Genomic DNA, 20,888 nt, shown 5'->3' with positions numbered 1-20,888 from the left:
CTGGAAATGTTATAACTCTAGTACGTCAGATGGATCAGTTTTTGTCCAATGTGTACAGGAGGGTTTCCTGACACAGTATGTCGAATAGGGGAGGCCACACTGGATCTGGTGCTTGGTAAAGATCTAGGCCAGATGTTTGATTTGGTTGTAGGTGAGCACTTTGGAGAGGAATGACCATAATTCAGTTATGTTTAGTTTTGTGATGGAAAGCGATAGGTACACGCCACAGGTCAAGACTTAATGATGGGGCAAGGGCAATTACAATGTGATTAGGCAAGAATTAGGATGCACAGAATGGGATAGCAAAGTTCAGGGGATGCAGATTATGGAAATGTGGAGCTGGTTTAAGGAACAGATATTGCGTGTCCTTAATAGGTATATTCTTGTCAGGCAGGGAGGAAGTAATAAGGTTTACTACAGAACCATGGTTTACTACAGAAATTGCATCTCTGGTTAAGCAGAAGAAGGAGGCTTATGTGTTGATGAGGCAAAATGGTTCAGATAAGGCGATTGAGAGTTACAGATCAGCTAGGAAGGATTTAAAGAGAGAGTTAAGAAGAGCAAAGAGAGGACACGAGCAGTCTTTAGCAAATAGAATAAAGGAGAACCCTAAAGCTTTCTATAGGTATGTGAAGAATAAAAGGATGATTAGGGTAGGAATAAGGCCAGTCAAAGACAGAAGTGGGAAGTTGAGTGTGGACCATGTAGAGATTGGAGAGGTGCCTAACGGACATTTCTTATCGGTTTGCACTCAGGAAAAGGAGAATATTATACAGGAGAAGAATGAGGTACGAGACATTAGACTACAAAGGATCGTGAAAGTAGACAAGTTCCCTGGGCCGGATGGGATTTATCTGAGGATTCTCTGGGAAGCTAGGGAGGAGATAACAGAGTCTTTGGCTTTGATTTTTGAGTTGTCATTGTCTATAGGTTTAGTACCAGAGGACTGGAGGATAGCAAATGTTATGCCCTTGTTCAAGAAGGGCAGTAGAGATGATCCAGGTAATTATAGACCAGTGAGCCTTACTTCTATTGTAGGAAAGGTTTTGGAATGGATCATAAAATAATGAGATTTATAATCATCTAGCAAGCAACAATTTGATTTCAGATAGTCAACATGGTTTCATCAAAAGCAGGTCATGTCTCTCAAACCTCACTGAGTTTTTTGAAAAGGTGACCAAGCATGTAGATGAGGGTAGGCAGTTGACATGGTATACATGGACTTCAGTAAAGCCTTTGATAAGGTTCCACATAGGCTGTTGGAGAAAATGCAGAAGCATGGAATTGAGAGTGATTTAGCAGTTTGGATTAGAAACTGGCTTTCTGAAATAAGTCATGATTTGGAGATGCCGGTGTTGGACTGGGGTGTACAAAGATAAAAATCCACTACCACCTGATGAAGGAGCGGTGCTCTGAAAGCTAGTGCTTCCAATTAAACCTGTTGGACCATAACCTGGTGTTGTGTGATTTTTAACTTTCTGAAAGAAGGCAGCGAGTGGTGGTTGATGGAAAATATTCAGTCTGGAGTCCAGTCACTAGTGGAGTGCCACAGGGATCTGTTTTGGGACCACTGCTGTTTGTCATTTTTATAAATGACTTAGACACAGGCATAGATGGGTGGATTAGTAAATTTGCAGATGGCACTAAAGTCGGTGGAGTAGTGGACAGTGTGGAAGAATGTTACAGGTTGCAGGGGGACTTGGATAAACTGCAGAATTGGGCTGAGAGGTGGCAAATGGAGTTCAATGCAGCTAAATGTGAGGTGATGCGCTTTGGAAGAATAACAGGAAGGCAGAGTACTGGGTCAATGGAAAGATTCTTGGTAGTGTGGATGTGCAGAGGGATCTTGGAGTCCATGTGCATAGATCCCTGAAAGTTGCCAACCAGGTGGATAGTGCTGTGAAGAAGGCATATGGTGTGTTAGGTTTCATTGGTAGAGGGATTGTGTTCCGGAGCCACAATATCATGCTGCAACTATACAAAACGCTGGTGCGGCCACACTTGGAATATTGTATACAGTTCTGGTCCCCATATTTCGGGAAGGATGTGGAAGCATTGGAAAAGGTGCACAGGAGATTTACCAGAATGTTGCCTGGACTGGAGGGAAGGCCTTATGAGGAATGGCTGGGAGTCATGGGTCTGTTCTCATTGGAAAGAAGAAGGCTAAGAGGGGATTTGATAGAGACATACAAGATGATCAGACCATTAGATAGGGTAGACAGTGAACGTCTTTTTCCTAGGATGATGATGTCAGCTTGTATGAGGGGGCATAACTACAAATTGAGGGGTGATAGATTTAAGACAGATGTCAAATGCAGGTTCTTTACTCAGAGAGTGGTAAGGGCGTGGAATGCAGTACCTGCTAATGTAGTTAACTCAGCAACATCAAACAATCCTTGAATAAGCACATGGATGATGATGGGATAGTATAGGGGGACAGTTGAGAATAGTTCACAGGTCAGCGCAACATTAAGGGCCGAAGGACCTGTTCCGTGCAGTATTTTTCTGTGCTCTATGGTGTGTTTTTCCAGATTACCTTTCTCATTGCTGCCTGGAAATTCTACCATCACAGTTCTTGTTTAAAAATTTACATTTTTTAATGCACCTGGTGTTGAAATACAGACCCTAATAGCAGTTTTGCAACAATTAACTCATGTCATTCTGTGATGCCACCCTTAGACACATTATCCAGAAGCAGCCCAATTCCCAGAATTGGTGTTTCCTTGTAGGTCTGACCTGCAGCCCCTTTAAAGTGATCATCATTCACACTGAAGACTTGCGGGTCAGGGGGTGGTGGGCCAGTCTCATTGCAAAATGATAACTGGACATAAAGAAGCTTATAGAGCACAATTCTCAGAAATTAATGCAGCAACAAAGTATACATTTGGCTGTGGAATGGATACTGAGTTTTGTTTGTTGTTTTGACAACAATTCAAATTTACTCCCTTTGAGTAATTATTCAGACATGAAGTGAGAGGGCCTTTGAAATTAATTCCAAGAAAAATTGACAGGACTGAAGTTGGAGATCTCACACTTGGATTATGTATCTGAGGTTAGGGAGAGACTAAATCAGGTACGTGAGTTAGCTAAACAGCACCTAAAGAGGGCACAGCATAGAATGAAGCAGGTGGCAGATAAAAACTTGAAAATCAGACATTTCCCCTAGGGATGGCATTACTTCAAAGCCAGGTTTTGTGGTCCCAATCAAATTGAGAAAAAAAATGAGGTAAACCATCTGGTAAAGATGATGGATAGAAAAAAAATATTTCAGGGATGTCATGTGAGTATGTTGAAACTTTACCGTAATAGAAACAGGGAACTGGAGAAACAGGTGCTAGTTACTGCCCCACAGAGTAAGGAATCAAATGCAGGTGTCATGGAGTTTGACATGCCTCAAGATACGTTAAACAATGAGGAAGTCCTTGAGGAGTGTGATAGGTTAGTGAACTATCAGTCTCAAGGGGCAAAGAGTGCCGTTGGGAGGTTGGTTATAACAGTATGCAAGAATAAGATGGGGAGGACTTATACTATTTTGCATGAGGTGGAAGTAGAGAATGCTATTCACAGGTCCAGAAGGAACTGGATGTGATGCTCAATGAAGCTATTATCGATCTGAGTCAGAGTGAGTGGAGTTTGCTGATCGTGTTAGTGCACAAACCTGACAGGACTCAACAGCTTTGTGTGGGCTGTCGAAAGGTCATGCTGCAGCAAAATCAGATTCATACCCAATACCAAGACTGTAGAGTGAAAGTTGGCCAAGCCAGTTACGTGGCAAAGTTGTACTTACTCTGCATGGTTACTGGCAGGTACCTTTATCAAATAAAGCGAAAAGAGTCTCTGCGTTTGTAACCCCAAATGAGCTATATCAATTCAAACTGATGCCTTTTGGAATGAAGAACACACCAGCTATACTCTAAAGAGTCATGAACAGAGTTGTGGTCGGATTAACAAACTATGCAGTTTATCTGGATGATGTAGTGATCTTTCGCGATATTTAGTGAGTCATGGAAAGATTACACAGTAGAGTTGACAGGGCTTTTTGAAAGATTACAAGAAGCAAAACCTGATGGTAACAAACATCAAGAAAACAGACTTTGCAAAACCAGAGGTGAATTCTTAGGACATAACATTGGTCATGGAAGGTTGACCCCAAGGAATGCCAAGGTGAAGGCCATCAAGGAATTTGCAAGATCAACCTCGAAGAAAGAGGTGCTTCAATTTTTGGGACTAAGCAATTACTCCCAGAGTTCCAAACTTCAGTGGTGTGGTAGCACCGTTAATAGATTTACAAAAGAAAAACACAACATTTTGGTGAACAGAACAATTTGAGGAGGCATTAGAGAATTTAAAAGCAGTATTAACAACCGCACCAGTTTTAGCGACACCAAATCTTTTGAAACCCTTCAAAGTTTCAATCAATGTTAGAGATATAGGAGCTGGAGCTGTCTTGCTACAGGAAGATGATGATGGAATTGAATGGCCAATTGGTTACTTTTCAAAGAAACTCAACACCCAGCAGAGAAAATACACTACCATTGAAAAAGAATTCTTAAGTTTGGTACTGGCTTTACAACATTTCAATATTTTGTGATGAACAATGTGTTAGAGACAGTTATGTACATGGACCACACTCCTCTTACATTCTTGGAATGATTCAAAGACAGAATATGAGATTATTTTGTTGGAGTCTTATGTTACAGACTTCTAATTTACAAATTGACCATGTTGCAGGTCATAAAAATGTGATCAGAGATCCATTATCACAGATTTAAAGGAAAACATATAGGTAAGATTGGACAGATTCCCATGTTTTATTTTTTATGTGTATATGCAGAAATTAACTTAGATTAATGACCTATGTATTTCATTATAATGGGGTTAAGAATTAGAAAAAAAATGAAGCTATCATTTTTATAATGGTGGTTCATTTTTTTCTTAAGGGGGGGAGGTGTCATGAAGTCATACTGCACCTTTAAGAGAGACTGAATACTGTTCTGAAGTGAGAGCTTACAAGCACCTGTGTATATGAATATATGGTAGTCTCAGAGTATACTGGAAAAATGAAAATATGTAACATATGGCTGTGAAATGGATATCTGAGTTCTGTTTGTTGTTTTAACAATTTGAATTTAACCAATTAGTTCAAATTATGCCCCAGGATACGAAAACCCAATCAAGTTTGAACTTACTGTTTTGCCAACATCAAACCAATGAGATGATCCAATGTAAGGGATATAAAAATACAGGCATTTTGAAAATTGGAGACAGAGCAACTGCCATCGAGATAGATGCAAGAAATTAGGAAACACTCTCTATCAATGATACCTTTTTATATGAAGCATATTCACAGTAAAAGAAAGAAGACGACCATGGGAGATCTTCAGTTAGAAGAAAAAAGACACCAAAGACGACAGCCACTGTGTGATTTTGAAATTAAGTCCATGTAATTTTAATAAGTGTTTTAATGGAACAGTATATTGTTATAGAGTTGGATGCAGGTAATAAGCAATTAAGAAAAAGAGGGCCCAGGGTTGTGAATAGTTATTGTTTAATGTTCACTTTTAGAGTTAAAGAATAAGTTGATATCATTTTCTTTAAATAGTGAAATTTAGGAGTTCTCTGTCACTCATATTTTAACAGATAATAAAGCGAGGTGAGCTTTCCTAGATGTTTGGTTTAATTAACAGAGGTGTTCACCTCCATTTTGTAACACTGTAGCCTTTGTAGATAAATCTAATAATAAAATTGCTAAACTGTTTCAGTGGAGTTTGCTCATTCAACCATATGAAGAATTATTTACATGGCCAGAACAGACAATATGATAATATTTACCAAGGGTTGATGGGTCCTACGACTATGGAGAATTGCTTAACAGTAATGTGAGCTGTGATTCACCTGATCATTACTGAATGTCAAGTAACTTTGGAAAGGATAGAAGCAAATATTTTAAGAGGGATTAGGGGGAAGGTTTATTGCTTTAATTAATGGAAAAATTTGATTGGAATAAATGGGACATAGGTACTGATAGTGTTTAGCACCACTCTTCTGGAGATGGTTGCCATCTTCCATGACATCTGTATGTGTCACTGAGAGAACAATTCTCAAAAATGTGCAGAAGGCTAGTCTTTTTCTCCTGCAAATGGAAGGAGACACGATACAACAGGAGAACCTACACAGATCTCTCTTTCAGTGAGAACCTGAGAAAGTCCCAGATATTGGTATTTCTGACAATCTCACCAACCCTAAAAGCTGGACTCTAACTTCTACTCAAAGAGCTAAATCCAACTAACTTTCCATCTGTCTGAAGTTTGGCATGAAGATATTCTGTCATTCAACAATGGACAGTATTTCAATCTCATTGATAATCCTGGGGATTACCTACCAATCAGTCTTACAGCTGTGGTGGGCAAATTAATGAAGAGGATTCTGCGTTTATGATTACTTAGAAAACCATAGTTTGGTTAGAGATAGTCAGTATATCTTTGTGAGGAGCAGGTCATACCTCACAAGCCTTATTGAATTATTTGAGGATGTGACAAAACACATTGAAGAAAGTAGATCAGTGGATGTGGTGCATATGGATTTTAGCAAGGCGCTTGATAAGGTTCCCCATATTAGACTCATTTAGAAAGTAAGGAGACATGGGATACAAGGAAATTTGGTTGTCTGGATACAGAATTACAAGACAGAGGGTGGTGGTAAATACAAAGTATTCAGCCTCGAGCTCAATTACCAGTGGTATTCCATAGGGGTCAGTTCTGGGACCTTTGGATTTTCTGATTTTTATGAATGACTTGGATGGGGAAGTGGAAAGAAGGGTTAGTAAGTTTGCTGTTGACATGAAGGTTGGTTGAGGGGTGGATAGCATGGAGGGCTATTGAAGGTTGCAACGGGACATTAACAGGATGCAGAGCTGGGCTGAGAAGTGGCAGATGGAGTTCAAACTGGAAAAGTGTGAAGTGATTCAGTTTGGAATGGTTACAAGGTTAAAGGTGGGATTCTTGGAGGAACAGAGGGATCTTAGGTTCAACATCCACAGATCCCTCAAGTTGCCACCCAAGTTGATAGGATTGTGAAGAAGGCATCTAGTCTGTTGGCTTTCATGAGCAAGGGGATTGGATTTAAGAGCCGCGAGGTTCTGCTACAGCTCTATAGAGCCCTGGTTAGATCACACTTGGAATATTGTGTTTCAGTTCTAGTCACCTCATGATAGGAAAGATATGGAAACTTTAGATAGGGTGCAGAGGAGATTTACCAGGATGCTGCCTGGACTGGAGGACATGTCTTATGAAGACAGGGTGTGGGAGCTTGGGCTTTTCTTATTGGGGCAAAGAAAGATGAGAGGTAACTTAATCGAGGTTTTCAAGATGATAAGAGGCATAGATATAGTGGATAGTCAAGACTTTTTCCCAAAGTAGAAGCAGCTATCATGAGGAGCATAATTATAAAGTGATTGGAGAAAGGTTTAGGGGAGATGTCAGAAATAGATTCTTTACACAGAGAGTTCTTGGTTCATGGAATTGCACTGCCAGCAATGGTAGTAGAGTCAGGGGACATTTAAGCAACTTTTGGATAAGCACATGGATGATAGTAAAATGTAGGGTATATTGGTTAGTTTGATCTTAGAGTAGAATAAAATGTTAGCATAACATTGAGGGCCTATGTTCTGTGTTCTATTAAATCAAAACCTTTACCCTAGTGGTACAGCGCGTGGAACAGAGTGGTAATTGAGTCCCAAAATGTACTGACACTAATGAGCACACCCGCAAAACTGGTGCAACAAACCCAAGGCTGTGCAGCTTGGCACTGAGTGTTGGGTCTGAACTGAGCAATTATTGTATATCACTGACCTGAAACATACAGCTGGGTTACAGGATAGTAGCTGTATTTATACATTCCCCCAAATTCTACTCTGAACAAATAAGGTCCTGCATCTTCCTGTCTGATGTTGTTTATAATCAGGGAGCAGGCTCCATCGTTCAGGTCTCCAGACAGCCGGGTCCGATGTTGGAAATGTGGCAACTCTTTGCTGTGATCCCGGGAGTGAAAGGCTATCGATGATGTGACCGGTTTCTCGTTATTAAACCAGATTCCATCTCGACGTTGACTAGCCAGATGTGAAGGATATCTGTAACGACATGGGATCTGTGCACAGGAACCTTCCTGTACTGTCACCTCAGGTGGTGTGTCGATTTCCCACTCTAGTGCCAGTCCAGCTGGAGAGAGAAATGTCAGTATTTAGCACTGGAGAGGCTGTAGATCCATTAGACTCAATATCCATTCCCTCCATCACTGGTGCACAGTAGCTGCAGTAAAGACCAGCTACAGGACACACAAGGAAGGAGTAAAATACTGGACACAGGAATGGACAAGTTCATTGTACATTGGCTCATGGTAATTACAGTCAAGAGTATATGCTGGAAAAGCACAGCAAGTCAGGCAGCATCCGAGGAGCAGGAGAATCAACAGTTCGGACATAAACCCTCCATAATTACAGGCTCCCAATCTAATTTATAACACTCACAACATGAGGGTGATGTGCAGAAGGACAGTGTTAATAATGGGATTCAGGAAGCAGGCAATCACTTAGAGGGCAGTTTGAGAACAATGATGAGACAGAGCAGAGGGACAACAAATTCAGGGTAAGTATGAATCTATGGCAATACATTAGATACAGATCACAGAAACAATCCATTCAGCTCAACCAGTCCACACTGCTGTTGCTACTCCACTTAAGCATCCCATCTTTCTTTATCCATGTCTAACATTGACACCCTCTATCCCCTTCTCCCTTGTGTGTTTATCCAGTGCCCTCATTATGAACATTGACATGATTCACCTCAACTACTCTCCATGAGAGGGAGTGTCACATTCTGCGCATACTCAGTGAAGAGGTTTCTCCTGAATTCACATCTGGATTTCTTGTCTCTGTCAATGGTCCCTGGTGTATCCCACAAGATGATGCATTCTTCCCGAATTCACTGTCTCAAATCCTCTCAGAATTTTAACAGCATCATTAAGATTACCCATCAATGTTATGGAACAGGTCACACTCCACAAAACATTTCAAGAAGGTAGCCTTGACCCGAACTTTGCTAGTTGTTTTAAGCAAGTGTAGAGTATATATTCCAGGAGAGAATCATCTGGTCAAACTACTTAGTTTTAAACAAAACAATTTACTTACACAATGGTGGCACGGTGGCACAGTGGTTAACACTGCTGCCTCACAGCGCCAGAGACCTGGGTTCAATTCCTGCCTCAGGCGATTGTGTGGAGTTTGCACATTCTCCCCGTGTCTGTGTGGGTTTCCTCCAGGTGCTCTGGTTTCCTCCCCCAATCCAAAAATGTGCAGGTTAGGTGAATTGGCCATGCTAAATTGCCTGTAGTGTTAGGTGAAGGGGGGAATGGGTCTGGGTGGGTTGGTGTGGACTTGTTGGGCCGAAGGGCCTGTTTCCACACTGTAAGTAATCTAATCTAATTATTGAATGAAACACAAACAACAGAATAATTTGAACCTTTCCTTTATAAGATATACTTAACGTTGCTTTTAAAGGTTCAACTATTACTGGAGGAATACCAATACTTTATTCCCAGAGAGCAAAATTGTGAATTTTTGATTTCTTGTCTGCTTCCTGTTTCTATGTATGCTGCGATACTTCTAAATGCTGTCTAACCAACTCCCCAGCTCTATTTAATTGTTCCCTAAAATTTGACACAAAGTCCAAATATGTGGTCTCTGAATTCTGACTTAACAATTTCTCTTTAATCAATTTTCCTCTCACTTCATGCCTAAAATCTAATTCAAATGGACTGTTTTTGGTTGATTAATTTTATGCATCTCTGATCGCAAAAGCCACAAACGGAATTCCCTTATCTCAATCATATGGATAGTCTTCAATGTCTGATACAATCTTCCTAGCACTCCCAACAATTCTGGATTGTCCACAGTATATTTAAATTGTTAGATTAGATTAGATTAGATTACTTATCAGTGTTATTCCTAAGTGTTTGTTATTCCCAAACTGTACATAATTTTCTTGATTAATTTTGATGTGAAGTTTGACCCTTGATCTGATTGTGTCTCTGTCAGAGTCCGTATCTCATGAAAAACTTGAGTAATTCCTCTACAATCCTTTTAGTCGTGATATTGGGTAATAGAATAGCTTCTGGAAATTGAGTCAACATTTCCATTATTGTTAACAATTACTGAATCTCACTTTTTGTTTTAGGTAGGGGTCCTACACAATCAGTTAAGACCCTTGTAAAATGTTCCTCAAATGCAGGAATAGGTTTTAAATCTGCAGGTTTTATTACTGCCTGTGGCTTTCCAATCATCTGACATGGTGACACGTCTGGCAAAATTCAATTATATCCTTGTGCCGTCGAGGCCAGTAAAAATGTTTTGGTATTTTACTTGGCATTTTGTTCACTCCTAAAAGACCCCCCTTCTGGTAGTTTGTGCACCACTCACAACACCTCCTTTCTATAACCTACTGGCAGTACAATTTGATGAACTTCTGCCCTTTTCTCATCTGCCTGAATGCGTGATGGTCTCTATTTCTTCACTAAGACATCATTGTTAAGATAATAACATTCAGAGGTTCATTTGCATTCCTTTTCTGTGAATGCCTTTTGATGCAATTGCTTAAAATTTTCATCTTTCTGCTGTAACCAAGTTAATACATCTGAGCTAAAGATGTCTGCATTGTCATCTATCTGCTCCTGTTTTGTCTCAACCATCTGATCAAGCAGGGTCTCTGCTCAATCTACTTCAACATTCTTAGCTGTACTCTTTGATCTCTCCTGTTTCAGCTGGTGACTTTATGACCTCATTACCACACAATGAGGAAAAATTCCAGGAATATGTGTCCTGCATGATTTCAGTTGCCTGAGTTTCCACTAGCTTTTCAACCACAGTAGGTAGCACCCCCACCCACTAATATCAGCTATATCATTAGCAAGGACAAATGTTATTCCTGGAGCTGAGAGTTTGTCCAGTATTCCTGTCACAAATTCACCACTCATCACTGTACACTCTATCCTCACTTTACATAATTGAATGCTTTTTGTCTGCCCGTGATTTCCAGTTACGAGTAACTTTACTGGTAGTAACCCTTCAGAAGTACATGTCTCCTCACCTTATTGCATCACAGACTGAGCGGATCCTGTGTCTCTTAATATTATGACCTCTTTACCTGCTGCTCCTGGCCTATGTGAGTAACCTTTACCTTTGCAGGTTAAGAAGATCTGGCACTTCCTCCTTAACCAACCTCCAGCCAGATTGTACATTCTGGTACAACTTTATAGCCTTCACTGTACTTTCTGTCACCACTCCAACAGAATTCACTGACTTATCCTGTATTCCTACAGCTGGCTTCCCAGTGCTTCTCCTAACCAACCAATAGCCTACTTTATTGCAGTGAAAACCTGGGAACTTTTTAACTTCTCTGTCTACTTCAAGGGTTTACTTTTTACCCTATGGTAAGTTATCCTGATGATCTTCACCGAAATCTATCTTTCCCTTTCCACGTGAGGATTTCTATTTTTCCCCAGTTTCTATCCCTCATGGACTGAAATTGATTCTGGAAGCCAAATGTTAACTTATGGGCCAACTTACAACCATCAGCTATTTCAGCTACTAATCTTGCCAGTTTAACTCTCTGCTTTTCCACGTGTTCTCCCTACTTCAGAAAGTGAATTTTTGAACTCCTCCAAAATAATTGTCTCTCTAAGAGCACTGTAGGTATACTCTATTTTTAATGTTCTAATCCACCTGTAAAAATTACTTTGTTTGATGCTTTCACATTCAATGTAGGTTTGACCAGGGTTCTTATTTAGATTCCTGAAATGTTGTCTGTAGGATTTTGGCAGAAGCTCCTATGCACTTAATATAGCTTTCTTCACCTCCTCGTATACCCTAGATACCTCCTCTGATAGTGATGTGAATACCTCACTTGCTCTACCTACAAAACCCACAGAGTCACTGGCCACCACATCTTTTAGCCACTTTTTCAAATGAGATGAAAAAGACTTCCTCATTCTTCTCATCAAATTGAGGCAATGCTTGAACCAGGTCTTTGGCTACCATGTGTTTGTTCATCCTCAAACTCTTCCACACTAAGCTTACCTTCAACCTTCATCTCCAACCTTGTAAGCTGACTTTCCTGTCTAAGCGCTAATTTCTGAAGTTCAAACTTTCTCTCTTTCTTACTTTCCTCACTCTCCTTATGTCTCTCTTCTCTCTCTTTTTCGTTTCCTCTCTTCTTTACTTTTCATCATAATCCCTTGTATTTTGCCTGGAGCTCAAGCTGCTTCATTTGCAATTAAATTGTATCCATCTCGAAAGGTTCTGATGGTGTTTCCAACAAATTCAAATGCTGAGCTACTGCTATAAATATCTGTCCTTTGATCATGGAAGGAGACAGTTCCAACCCCAGCTTGTTGGCTAATTGCAGCAGCTTGGCCTTAATCACCTTTTGTAAAACCCCCAAGGTCACTTCTTCCAGCCAGAGAAATCTCTGGGTGACTGAAAGAGCCATTGCTATCCCAAGCACTGTTCAAATCAACCAAATACAACATTCAGAACAAAAGACACTAACACGAACACTCGCTGCCCTTGAGTCTGATAACTCTCATTCCAATTTGGAACTACAGAACAACTCCCTCAAAGAGCTCCCAATCTGTTATGGACCAGGCCAGACCCCTTAAATCATTTCAAGAATGTATCCCAGGCCCTAACTTTGCTGGTTGTTTTAAGCAGGTGCAAGGTGGATACTCTAGGAGAGATACAGTTGGTCAAATCATTTAGTTTAAACAAAACAGAATTTATTTACAAGATTTCTGAATGAAACAAAAACAACAGAAAATGGAATACCGAATAACTTAACCTCTCCAAAACCCAACAGACCAAATTAATGATGCTGTTCCAAATACTTGCAACAATCGCCATAAACATCCTTTGGCACAAATGGTAAAATCAAACTCAAATTCTTAGAGGATAGAAGTCAGAGACAGAGTACCAGCCTGTAGACCCAGGAGCTGTTCTTCACACTACTGCAAAAAAAAGCAACCAGAGAAAAGCTGAGCTGGGAGAACTGGCCACACCCCTTTCATTGTACAAATATTTTTTTTAAACTTGAAAGCCTCTGTCTGAGGCAGTATCTGTTAGCTATTATCAAACTGGCCCTAAAACCTTTTCAGAGTCTGTGTCAATTACGATCTCTCTGAAAAAAAAAGCCATGGAAAGCAAAGCTTTGTTAAAGGAACAACTTCATCACATCAGTCTTTCGGCCAGCAAAGAGCAGTCTGTTAATCCTTTCTTGTTGCATTGATCCACATATTTCTGAAATCCACTGTATTAATCTTCCCTGCACTCTCTCAAATACCCTGGGTCTATTTTATAATGTGAACATCAGGTCTGCACACAGTACTCCAGATGTGGTCTGACCAGGATTCAATTCGGGTTTAATGTAGTGTTCCTACATTTCAATTGTATCCCTCTGGAAATTAAGTGCAATGCTCAGTTTGTTACTTTGTGGCTTCACTCATCCATGGAGCAGTGATGAATGATTGACATATTTGTTCAACATGAACCCTGTTTTCCACAACTCCACCAGACTGACACCTTCCACAGACCTTCCTATTTTCCCTGCCAGTCTGTGTTCATTGTTTTTTGGTGGATTGCCCTTGATTATTGTTGAAAAGAGAGGCCTACTTTTGAAGTATTTCACTTTGCACTCATCAGTCCAAATTTCAAAGGCACCACAATCTAGACTGCATGAAGAAATGTTCCCTATATATTGATAGGCAGAATGTAGTCATGACGTGCCATGGAATTTACCAGGGAATAATTATCAACTCAATAAAAAAAAAGGAATAACTGAGGATGCTGTGAATCAGAAACAAAAGCAGTAATTGCTGGAAAAGCTCCGCAGGTCTGTCAGCATCTATGGAACTGAGGAAGGGACACTCAAACTGAAATGTTAACTCTGATTTCTCTCCGCAGTTATCAACGGAAGCTTTTAAAAAAAAATTGAAGGAGCCATGTTGATTCTGACTGGTCGTGGTGTTACTGGAGACTGAAAGGGAAACAGTGTGGATGCTGGAAATCTCAGCAAACTTTGAGAAAGCTGGTGAAATTCAGATCAACTGTGTGCAGAGTGAAACAGAGTTCACAAAGGAGTCTGAAATGACTCCAGAACTGGAAGGTGTTGGAAAAGAGGCTTTCTTTCATAATTTTGGCAGAGCTGTGGTGGGGCCAATGACATCGAGACCCAATGCATTGGACAAAGGGGTTGGTAATCATGGAGAACCAAATCTCAAAAAGGTAGAAATTAAAGTGTAAGAGGGAGAGAATTAGACCATGCTCCACAATGCTGTATTGTTGATTCTGATGCAGCATTGGAGACTGACTGGTTCCCAAACTCAGCACTGACCCCAATGCAGACAGTATGAAACACTCGAGCAAGGTGCCTCTAGCCTGAGTTCTGCATGTGTTGCGAGCAAAGGTAAATTAGGAACTGAATGTTTGACACCTTTCTTCACTGAGTGCATTTCCTTTCCTCTCTCTGTTGGTTATCTCACACCCTTCCTGGTTTCTATCACAGTGAGAATGCAGAGGAAGTGTGACACTGAGCAGCCTGTTTATTTTAGGAGAAGTGGGCAATTGTGTCAAAAATCAACAAAGTTTCAGAAAATTGCACTCAAACATGTCACTTCAGAATAAACATCATTCCCAGTTTTTATCAAAGCTCAGACCCATGACTGACTCATGGTTCACTGACTTCCATTGGTTAATAAAACTTCAGCTTCAGGATAATCCCCATTGATTTCCCATCCTCCCCCTCCACTCACTGCCTCTGGAACCCACTTTAGACCTACAATGTACATTGAAGATCTCTGTCCTCCTCCACTACTGTTGTCAGATGAGCAGTTGGTGTATATAGGTGAGCACAGGGTGATATGTGACCCGGATTTGATGTGAGTGTGTGCACTGGCTCACTGCTGAATTGTTCTCAATCAGAGCTCAATAAAGACGTCTTTGTAAAAGATTAATCAGACAGCAACCTGACCAAGTCGATGATGACATTACCTTGCAGGAGTGACAGCAGGAAGTAAGATTTCCCGATCATTGTCCTCTCCCAGATATTTCATTAGCTTCTCCCTTGCAAGCTCTGAAAGGGAAACGAGTTAATGAGACATCACTTTTTGTCTGACAGCTCTCAAGTTAGAGTTAGAGTTAGAACATGACAGCACAGTGCAGGCCCTTCAGCCCTCAATGTTGCACCAACCTGTGAAACCAATCTGGAGCCCATCTTGCCTACACTATTCCATTCTCATCCATGTGTCTATCCAGTGAATATTTAAATGCCCTTAAACTTGTTGAGTCTACTGTTGCAGGCAGTGAGTTCTGCTACTCTCTGAGTAAAGAAACAACCTCTATCATTTGTCCTATATCTGTGACCCATCAATTTAAAGCTATGTCCACTCTTGCTAGCCATCACCATCCAAGGAAAAATGCTCTCACTGTTCACACCATCTTCTGATCATCTTATATGGCTCATTTAAGTCACCTCTCAACCTTCTTCTCTCTAACAAAAATAGCTTCAAGTCCCTCAGCCTTTCCTCATAAGACCTTCCCTCATACCAGGCAACATTCTAGTAAATCTCCTCTGCACCCTTTCCAAAGCTTCCACATCCCTCCGATAATGAGGCAACTAGAACTGTATGTAATACTCTGAGTGTGGCCACATCATAGTTTTGTACAGCTGCAACATGACCTCATGGCTCCAAAACTCAATCTCTCTACCAATGAAAGCTAACACACCGTATGCCTTCTTAACAAGGTAAAAACAATGACTGCAGATGCTGGAAACCAGATTCTGGATTAGTGGTGCTGGAAGAGCACAGCAGTTCAGGCAGCATCCAAGTAGCTTCGAAATCGACGTTTCGGGCAAAAGCCCTTCATCAGGAATAAAGGCAGTGAGCCTGAAGCGTGGAGAACCCTATCAACCTGGGTGACAACTTTCATGGATCTTTATACATGGACACCGAGATCTCTCTGCTCATCCACACTACCAAGAATTTTACCATTAGATCAGTGCTCTGTATTCCTGTTACTCCTTCCAAAGTGAATCACCTCAAATGTTTCCACATTTGCCACCTCTTAGCCCAATTCTGCAGTTTTTGTGTGTCCCTCTGTAACCTGCATAATCCTTCACCACTATTCACAACTCTCCTGACCTTAGTGTCATCTGCAGATTTACTAATTCATCCTTTTGTGCCCTCATCCAGATCATTTATAAAAATGACAAACAGCAGTGTCCCCAAAACATATCTTTGCGGTACACCACTAGTAACTGAACTCCAGGATGAACACTCTCTGTCTTCTTTCTTTTCTGATCCAAACTGCTAAATCCCCCTCAATCCCATGCCTCCATACTTCGTGCAATAGCCTAATCCAGGGAACCTTATCAAACACCTTACTGAAATCCATATCCACCACATCAACCACTTCAACATCATCCTTCTCAAAGAACTCAATAAGGTTTGTGAGGCACGACCTACCCTTCACAAAACCCGGTTGACTATCCTTACTCAAATTATTTCTCTCTAGATGATTACAAATCCTATCGCTTATAATCCTAAATAACGCTTTACCTACAACTGAAGTAAGGCTCACTGGTCTATAAAGGTTGTCTCTACTCCCCTTCTTGAACAAAGGGACAACATTTGCTATCCTGCAGTCTTCCTGCACTATTCCTGTAAACAATGACGACAAATATCAAAGCCAAAGATCAAAGAATCCTTGGATAAATCCTATCCAGCCCAGGGGACATTTCTATTTTCACACTTTCCAGAATTGCTAACACCTGCTCCTTGTGAATCTCAATCTGTCCAGTCCTGTAGCCTGTATTTTAGTATTCTCCTCAACAACATTGTCTTTTTCCATTGTAAATACTGACAAAAAATATTCATTTAATGCCTCTCCTATCTCCTCGGACTCCACGCACAACTTCCCATATTATCCTTAATTGGCCCTAATCATATGCTAGTCATTCTTTTATTCCTGTTACACCTACAGAAAGCTTTAAGGTTTTCCTTGATCCTTCCTGCCAATGACTTTTCATGTTCCCTCCTGACTCTTCTTACCTCTCTCTTTAGGTCTTTCTTAGCTAACTTGTATCTCTCAAGCACCCTAACTGAGCCTCATGTCTCATCTAACATGAGCCTTCTTCTTCCTCTTGACAAGACAGCTTCTTTAGTAAACCATGGCTCTCTCGCTTGATTACTCCCTCCCTGCCTGACAGGTACTGACTTATCCTTGAATAAGTTCCACATTTCGATTGTGCCCATCTCCTGCAGTTTCCTTCCCATCTCCTGCAATTTCCTTCCCTGTCCTATGCATCCTACATCTTGCATAATTGCATCATAATTGCCTTTCCCCCAGCTATAACTCTTGCCCTGCGGTATATACCTATCAGAACATCTATTAGACAATGTCCTCGCAGACTATTTTGATTCTCTGTGGGATGATCAGTGCTCAGCAGTGATTTACAAGGCTTCAATAAAGTAAAACAATGAACAACTTGAATTTCTGTCGTGTCTGTCACCTCCTCAGCATTTCCCAAATCTCCTGAGTCTGTACTTGCCTTGTCCATTGGTCCATGAAGACATTCTGTATCAGGAACATGAGCCTTATGGCCAGATATCAATCAGTAGAAATCTGATTCCAATCACCAGTGACTGGGATATGTCTTTACAAAGTCACAGCATTAACAAAGGATGATGTTGATCCTGGAAGTGAGTTCCTGTTGTGTTATTATTTACCCTGGACCTGTCTGACTGCTTGCCTAAGGAGTAAGTGCTGACACACTCTGCTTGGTTAGCGTGGCCTCTTCCTGTGCTGCTTCCACGTGTACTTAATTTGTATTTTCCATGTGTCACTGTGAGTGAGGTTGGGAAGTTGGTTCAAAGTGAGAAGGCAGCAGTTTGCCCAGCATTACAAACAAACTGCTAACTGTTTGTTAGCAATTGTCTCTATGCAGACCTGGGCAGTATTTAACATGGTCCGATGGAGCTGAGCGGGTTTTCTCCTGTCCCTCTCTCAGGTCTGAGGGGATGAATGGACTTCGTGGACAGTTCCGTGGGACTGGATTAGTCTCATCCTTGTGTAACAGGCTAAATGGATCTCCTGTTCCTGTTTAAAAGGCTGGAGGAGCTGAGCAGAAGTTGAGAATTGGTTTCTGTTCGAGAAACAAGCCCAGAGCTCAGTAACAAGTAGGATTCCTCCTCAATAATAAGGAGGAATCTACTGAAGGCATCAATCATTGGGATCTGTTTTTATGAAGTCTCTGTATCATTAAAAGTATTGCAATTAGTCCCATGACAATAATTTAATTACTTACATACGACCTGCCTGACTCTTCGCCTGGGGATCCTCTGCTTGGACTGAATGGCTTTTGCTCTACCTGCTGGTAATTATAAAGTGCAGATGTGTAGCACTGTGTTAGAATGAGGAAGTAGGGAACAAATGCGATATTCCACAAAATGTGGCTTTGGTTGCAAGTAGTTGTCCGTTTAACCCTGACTCTGTGATGTTTCTGTTCAGAGCTGGGCAGCTGATCACACAGAATTTCTACACTGGCTCTGGGGCTTTCAAACTCACTCCCTCACTCTGCAGCAGAAACTAGAAGATGGAGTCCCCAGTCCAGAATCTCAGCCCCATGTTGTTGGACAACCATGTCAGCTAGCAACAAAAGCAGGCCATTCTGCTCCCCCCTCATTGTGCTCTACCATTCAATATAAGCATGGCTGATGAGGTTTTGTACTGAATCACACATTCCCATCTATCCCCGATAACATTTGACTCCATTGCCTACCAAGAATCTATCTTCTTCCGCTGAAAAATATTCAATATTCCTGTCTCCATTGGGATCGGAGGCAAAATTCTAAAGTTACAAAATCCAGTGAGAGAAAAAAAATCTCAATCTCTGACAAGAAAGAGTGACTCATCCACTCAAGGAAATATTATTTTCATGTCCACCTTGTCCAGATTTTTCAAAAACCTATGTACTTCAATCAAGTCTCCCTTCACCTTTCCAAACCACAGTGGAAACAATCCCAGTCTGTCTCAACTTTCCTGATGAGGGTATACATTAATTCAGGATTAATAATCTTGTGAATCTCTGAACTGCCAGCAATGCATGTACCTCCTTCCCTAAATAAAGAGAACAGAACTGTACATCGTAGTTGAGATGTGCTCTCACTAACATACTATGTAACTGAGGCATAACATCCATAATTTTATGTTGAACTAAAGGACAGCATTTCATTGAATATCTTAATCATTTCTATACCTGCGTACCATCCTTATTCTGACTCATGCCCTAAAATAGCTTTTCCCCCAGGAATTCCTAAGTTGTTCTCCATTTAAAAATTGTTTCAAAAGTTTTCTGGCCAAAGTGAGCAACAACAAGTTGAACCAAAGAATGGTGGACTGAGAATAGCGTGAATATTGCAGGGAATCCTGTGATTTTAGGCTGACCTCTAACTTTATTCTAGTTATTACATTTCAGTAGTTGAAGATTTTTATTATGATTCTTTTGAATCTTTAATAGTCAAAAAAGCAAAACAACAGCACCTATTTTTATAAACAATGCTGTAGTTACGGAGATTTTGGAGAGGCCTGCACATTCACAGCTCAAGCTTTTTGTCCCACTATAAAACATCACGCGCACAGAAGGAGAGTGTTTTTTCACCATCGATAAAGAGCTTGTTTTGGAATCATGGAGGACAGTTATTTTTCTAAACAGTTGTGACATGTTTAGAAAACGTTCGTTTGGTCAGCTCTGGAGTTTTATTTATTTTATCCCAGGATGCTGACTACTTGAGGAGGAGCCGATGGAGTTTAATTTAGATAAGTGTGAGGTGCTGCATTTTGGAAAAACATGTCAGAGCAGGACTTATACACTTAATGGTAAGGTCCTAAGGAATGTTGCTGAACAAAGAGACCTTGGAGTGCAGATTCGTAGCTCCTTGAAAGTGGAGTTGCAGGTAGATAGGATAGTGAAGAAGGTGTTTGGTATGCTTTCCTTTATTGGTCAGAGTATTGAGTACAGGAATTGGGAGGTCATGTTGCAGCTGTACATGACATTGGTTAGGCCACTGTTGGAATATTGTGTGCAATTCTGGTTTCTTTCCTATCAGAAGGATGTTGTGAAACCTGAAAGCGTTCAGAAAAAAATTACAAGGATGTTGCCAGGGTTGGAGGATTTGAGCTATAGAGAGAGGTTAGGCCCGTTTTCCCTGGAGTGTCAGAGGCTGAGGTTTATAGAGGTTTATAAAATCATGAGGTGCATAGATAGGATAAATAGACAAACTCTCTTCCCTGGGGTGAGGGAGTCCAGTACTACTGTATTGATTGAATTGAATTTATTGTCACGAGTACCTAGGCACAGCGAAAATCTTTGTCTTGTGAGCAATACAGGCAGATCACAGAGTTAAGTAGCGTAGATAGTAAATAATAGGTAAGAGCAGCAAAACAAAACACAGGGACAGGTGAATGTTAAGAGTATGTGAAGGCATAGGTTTAGGATGAGAGGGGAAAGATATATAAGAGACCTAAGGGGCAACCTTTTCACTCAGAGGGTGGTATGTGTATGGAATGAGCTGCCAGAGGAAGTGGTAGAGGCTGGTACAATTGCAACATTTAAGAGGCATTTGGATTGGTATATGAATAGGAGGGGTTTGGAGGGATATGGGCTGGGTGCTGGCAGATGGGACTAGATTAGGTTGGGATATATGGTCGGCATGGACTGGTTGGACTGAAGGGTCTGTTTTCATGCTGTACATCTCTATGACTCTATGACTCTAACTGGCTGATTTTA

At 40.9% G+C, this 20,888-nt stretch overlaps 1 protein-coding gene across 1 annotated transcript in view; it reads right to left on the bottom strand.

Moving 5' to 3' along the window:
* Positions 1 to 15,137, bottom strand: part of LOC140493952 (myelin-associated glycoprotein-like) — a 352,310-nt gene extending 337,173 nt beyond the window's left edge. The window contains 2 exon segments of the mRNA XM_072592903.1: positions 7,851 to 8,216; positions 15,092 to 15,137. Of these exon segments, the coding sequence (XP_072449004.1) occupies positions 7,851 to 8,216; positions 15,092 to 15,131 (406 nt within the window). The 5' untranslated portion in view covers positions 15,132 to 15,137.
* Positions 15,138 to 20,888: the final 5,751 nt, after the last annotated feature.

The sequence above is a fragment of the Chiloscyllium punctatum genome, chromosome 23 (genome assembly GCF_047496795.1).
Source record: "Chiloscyllium punctatum isolate Juve2018m chromosome 23, sChiPun1.3, whole genome shotgun sequence".
NCBI lineage: Eukaryota > Metazoa > Chordata > Chondrichthyes > Orectolobiformes > Hemiscylliidae > Chiloscyllium > Chiloscyllium punctatum.
Note: the sequence above shows the minus strand (reverse complement) of the source record. Positions and strands in the feature narration are given on the sequence as shown.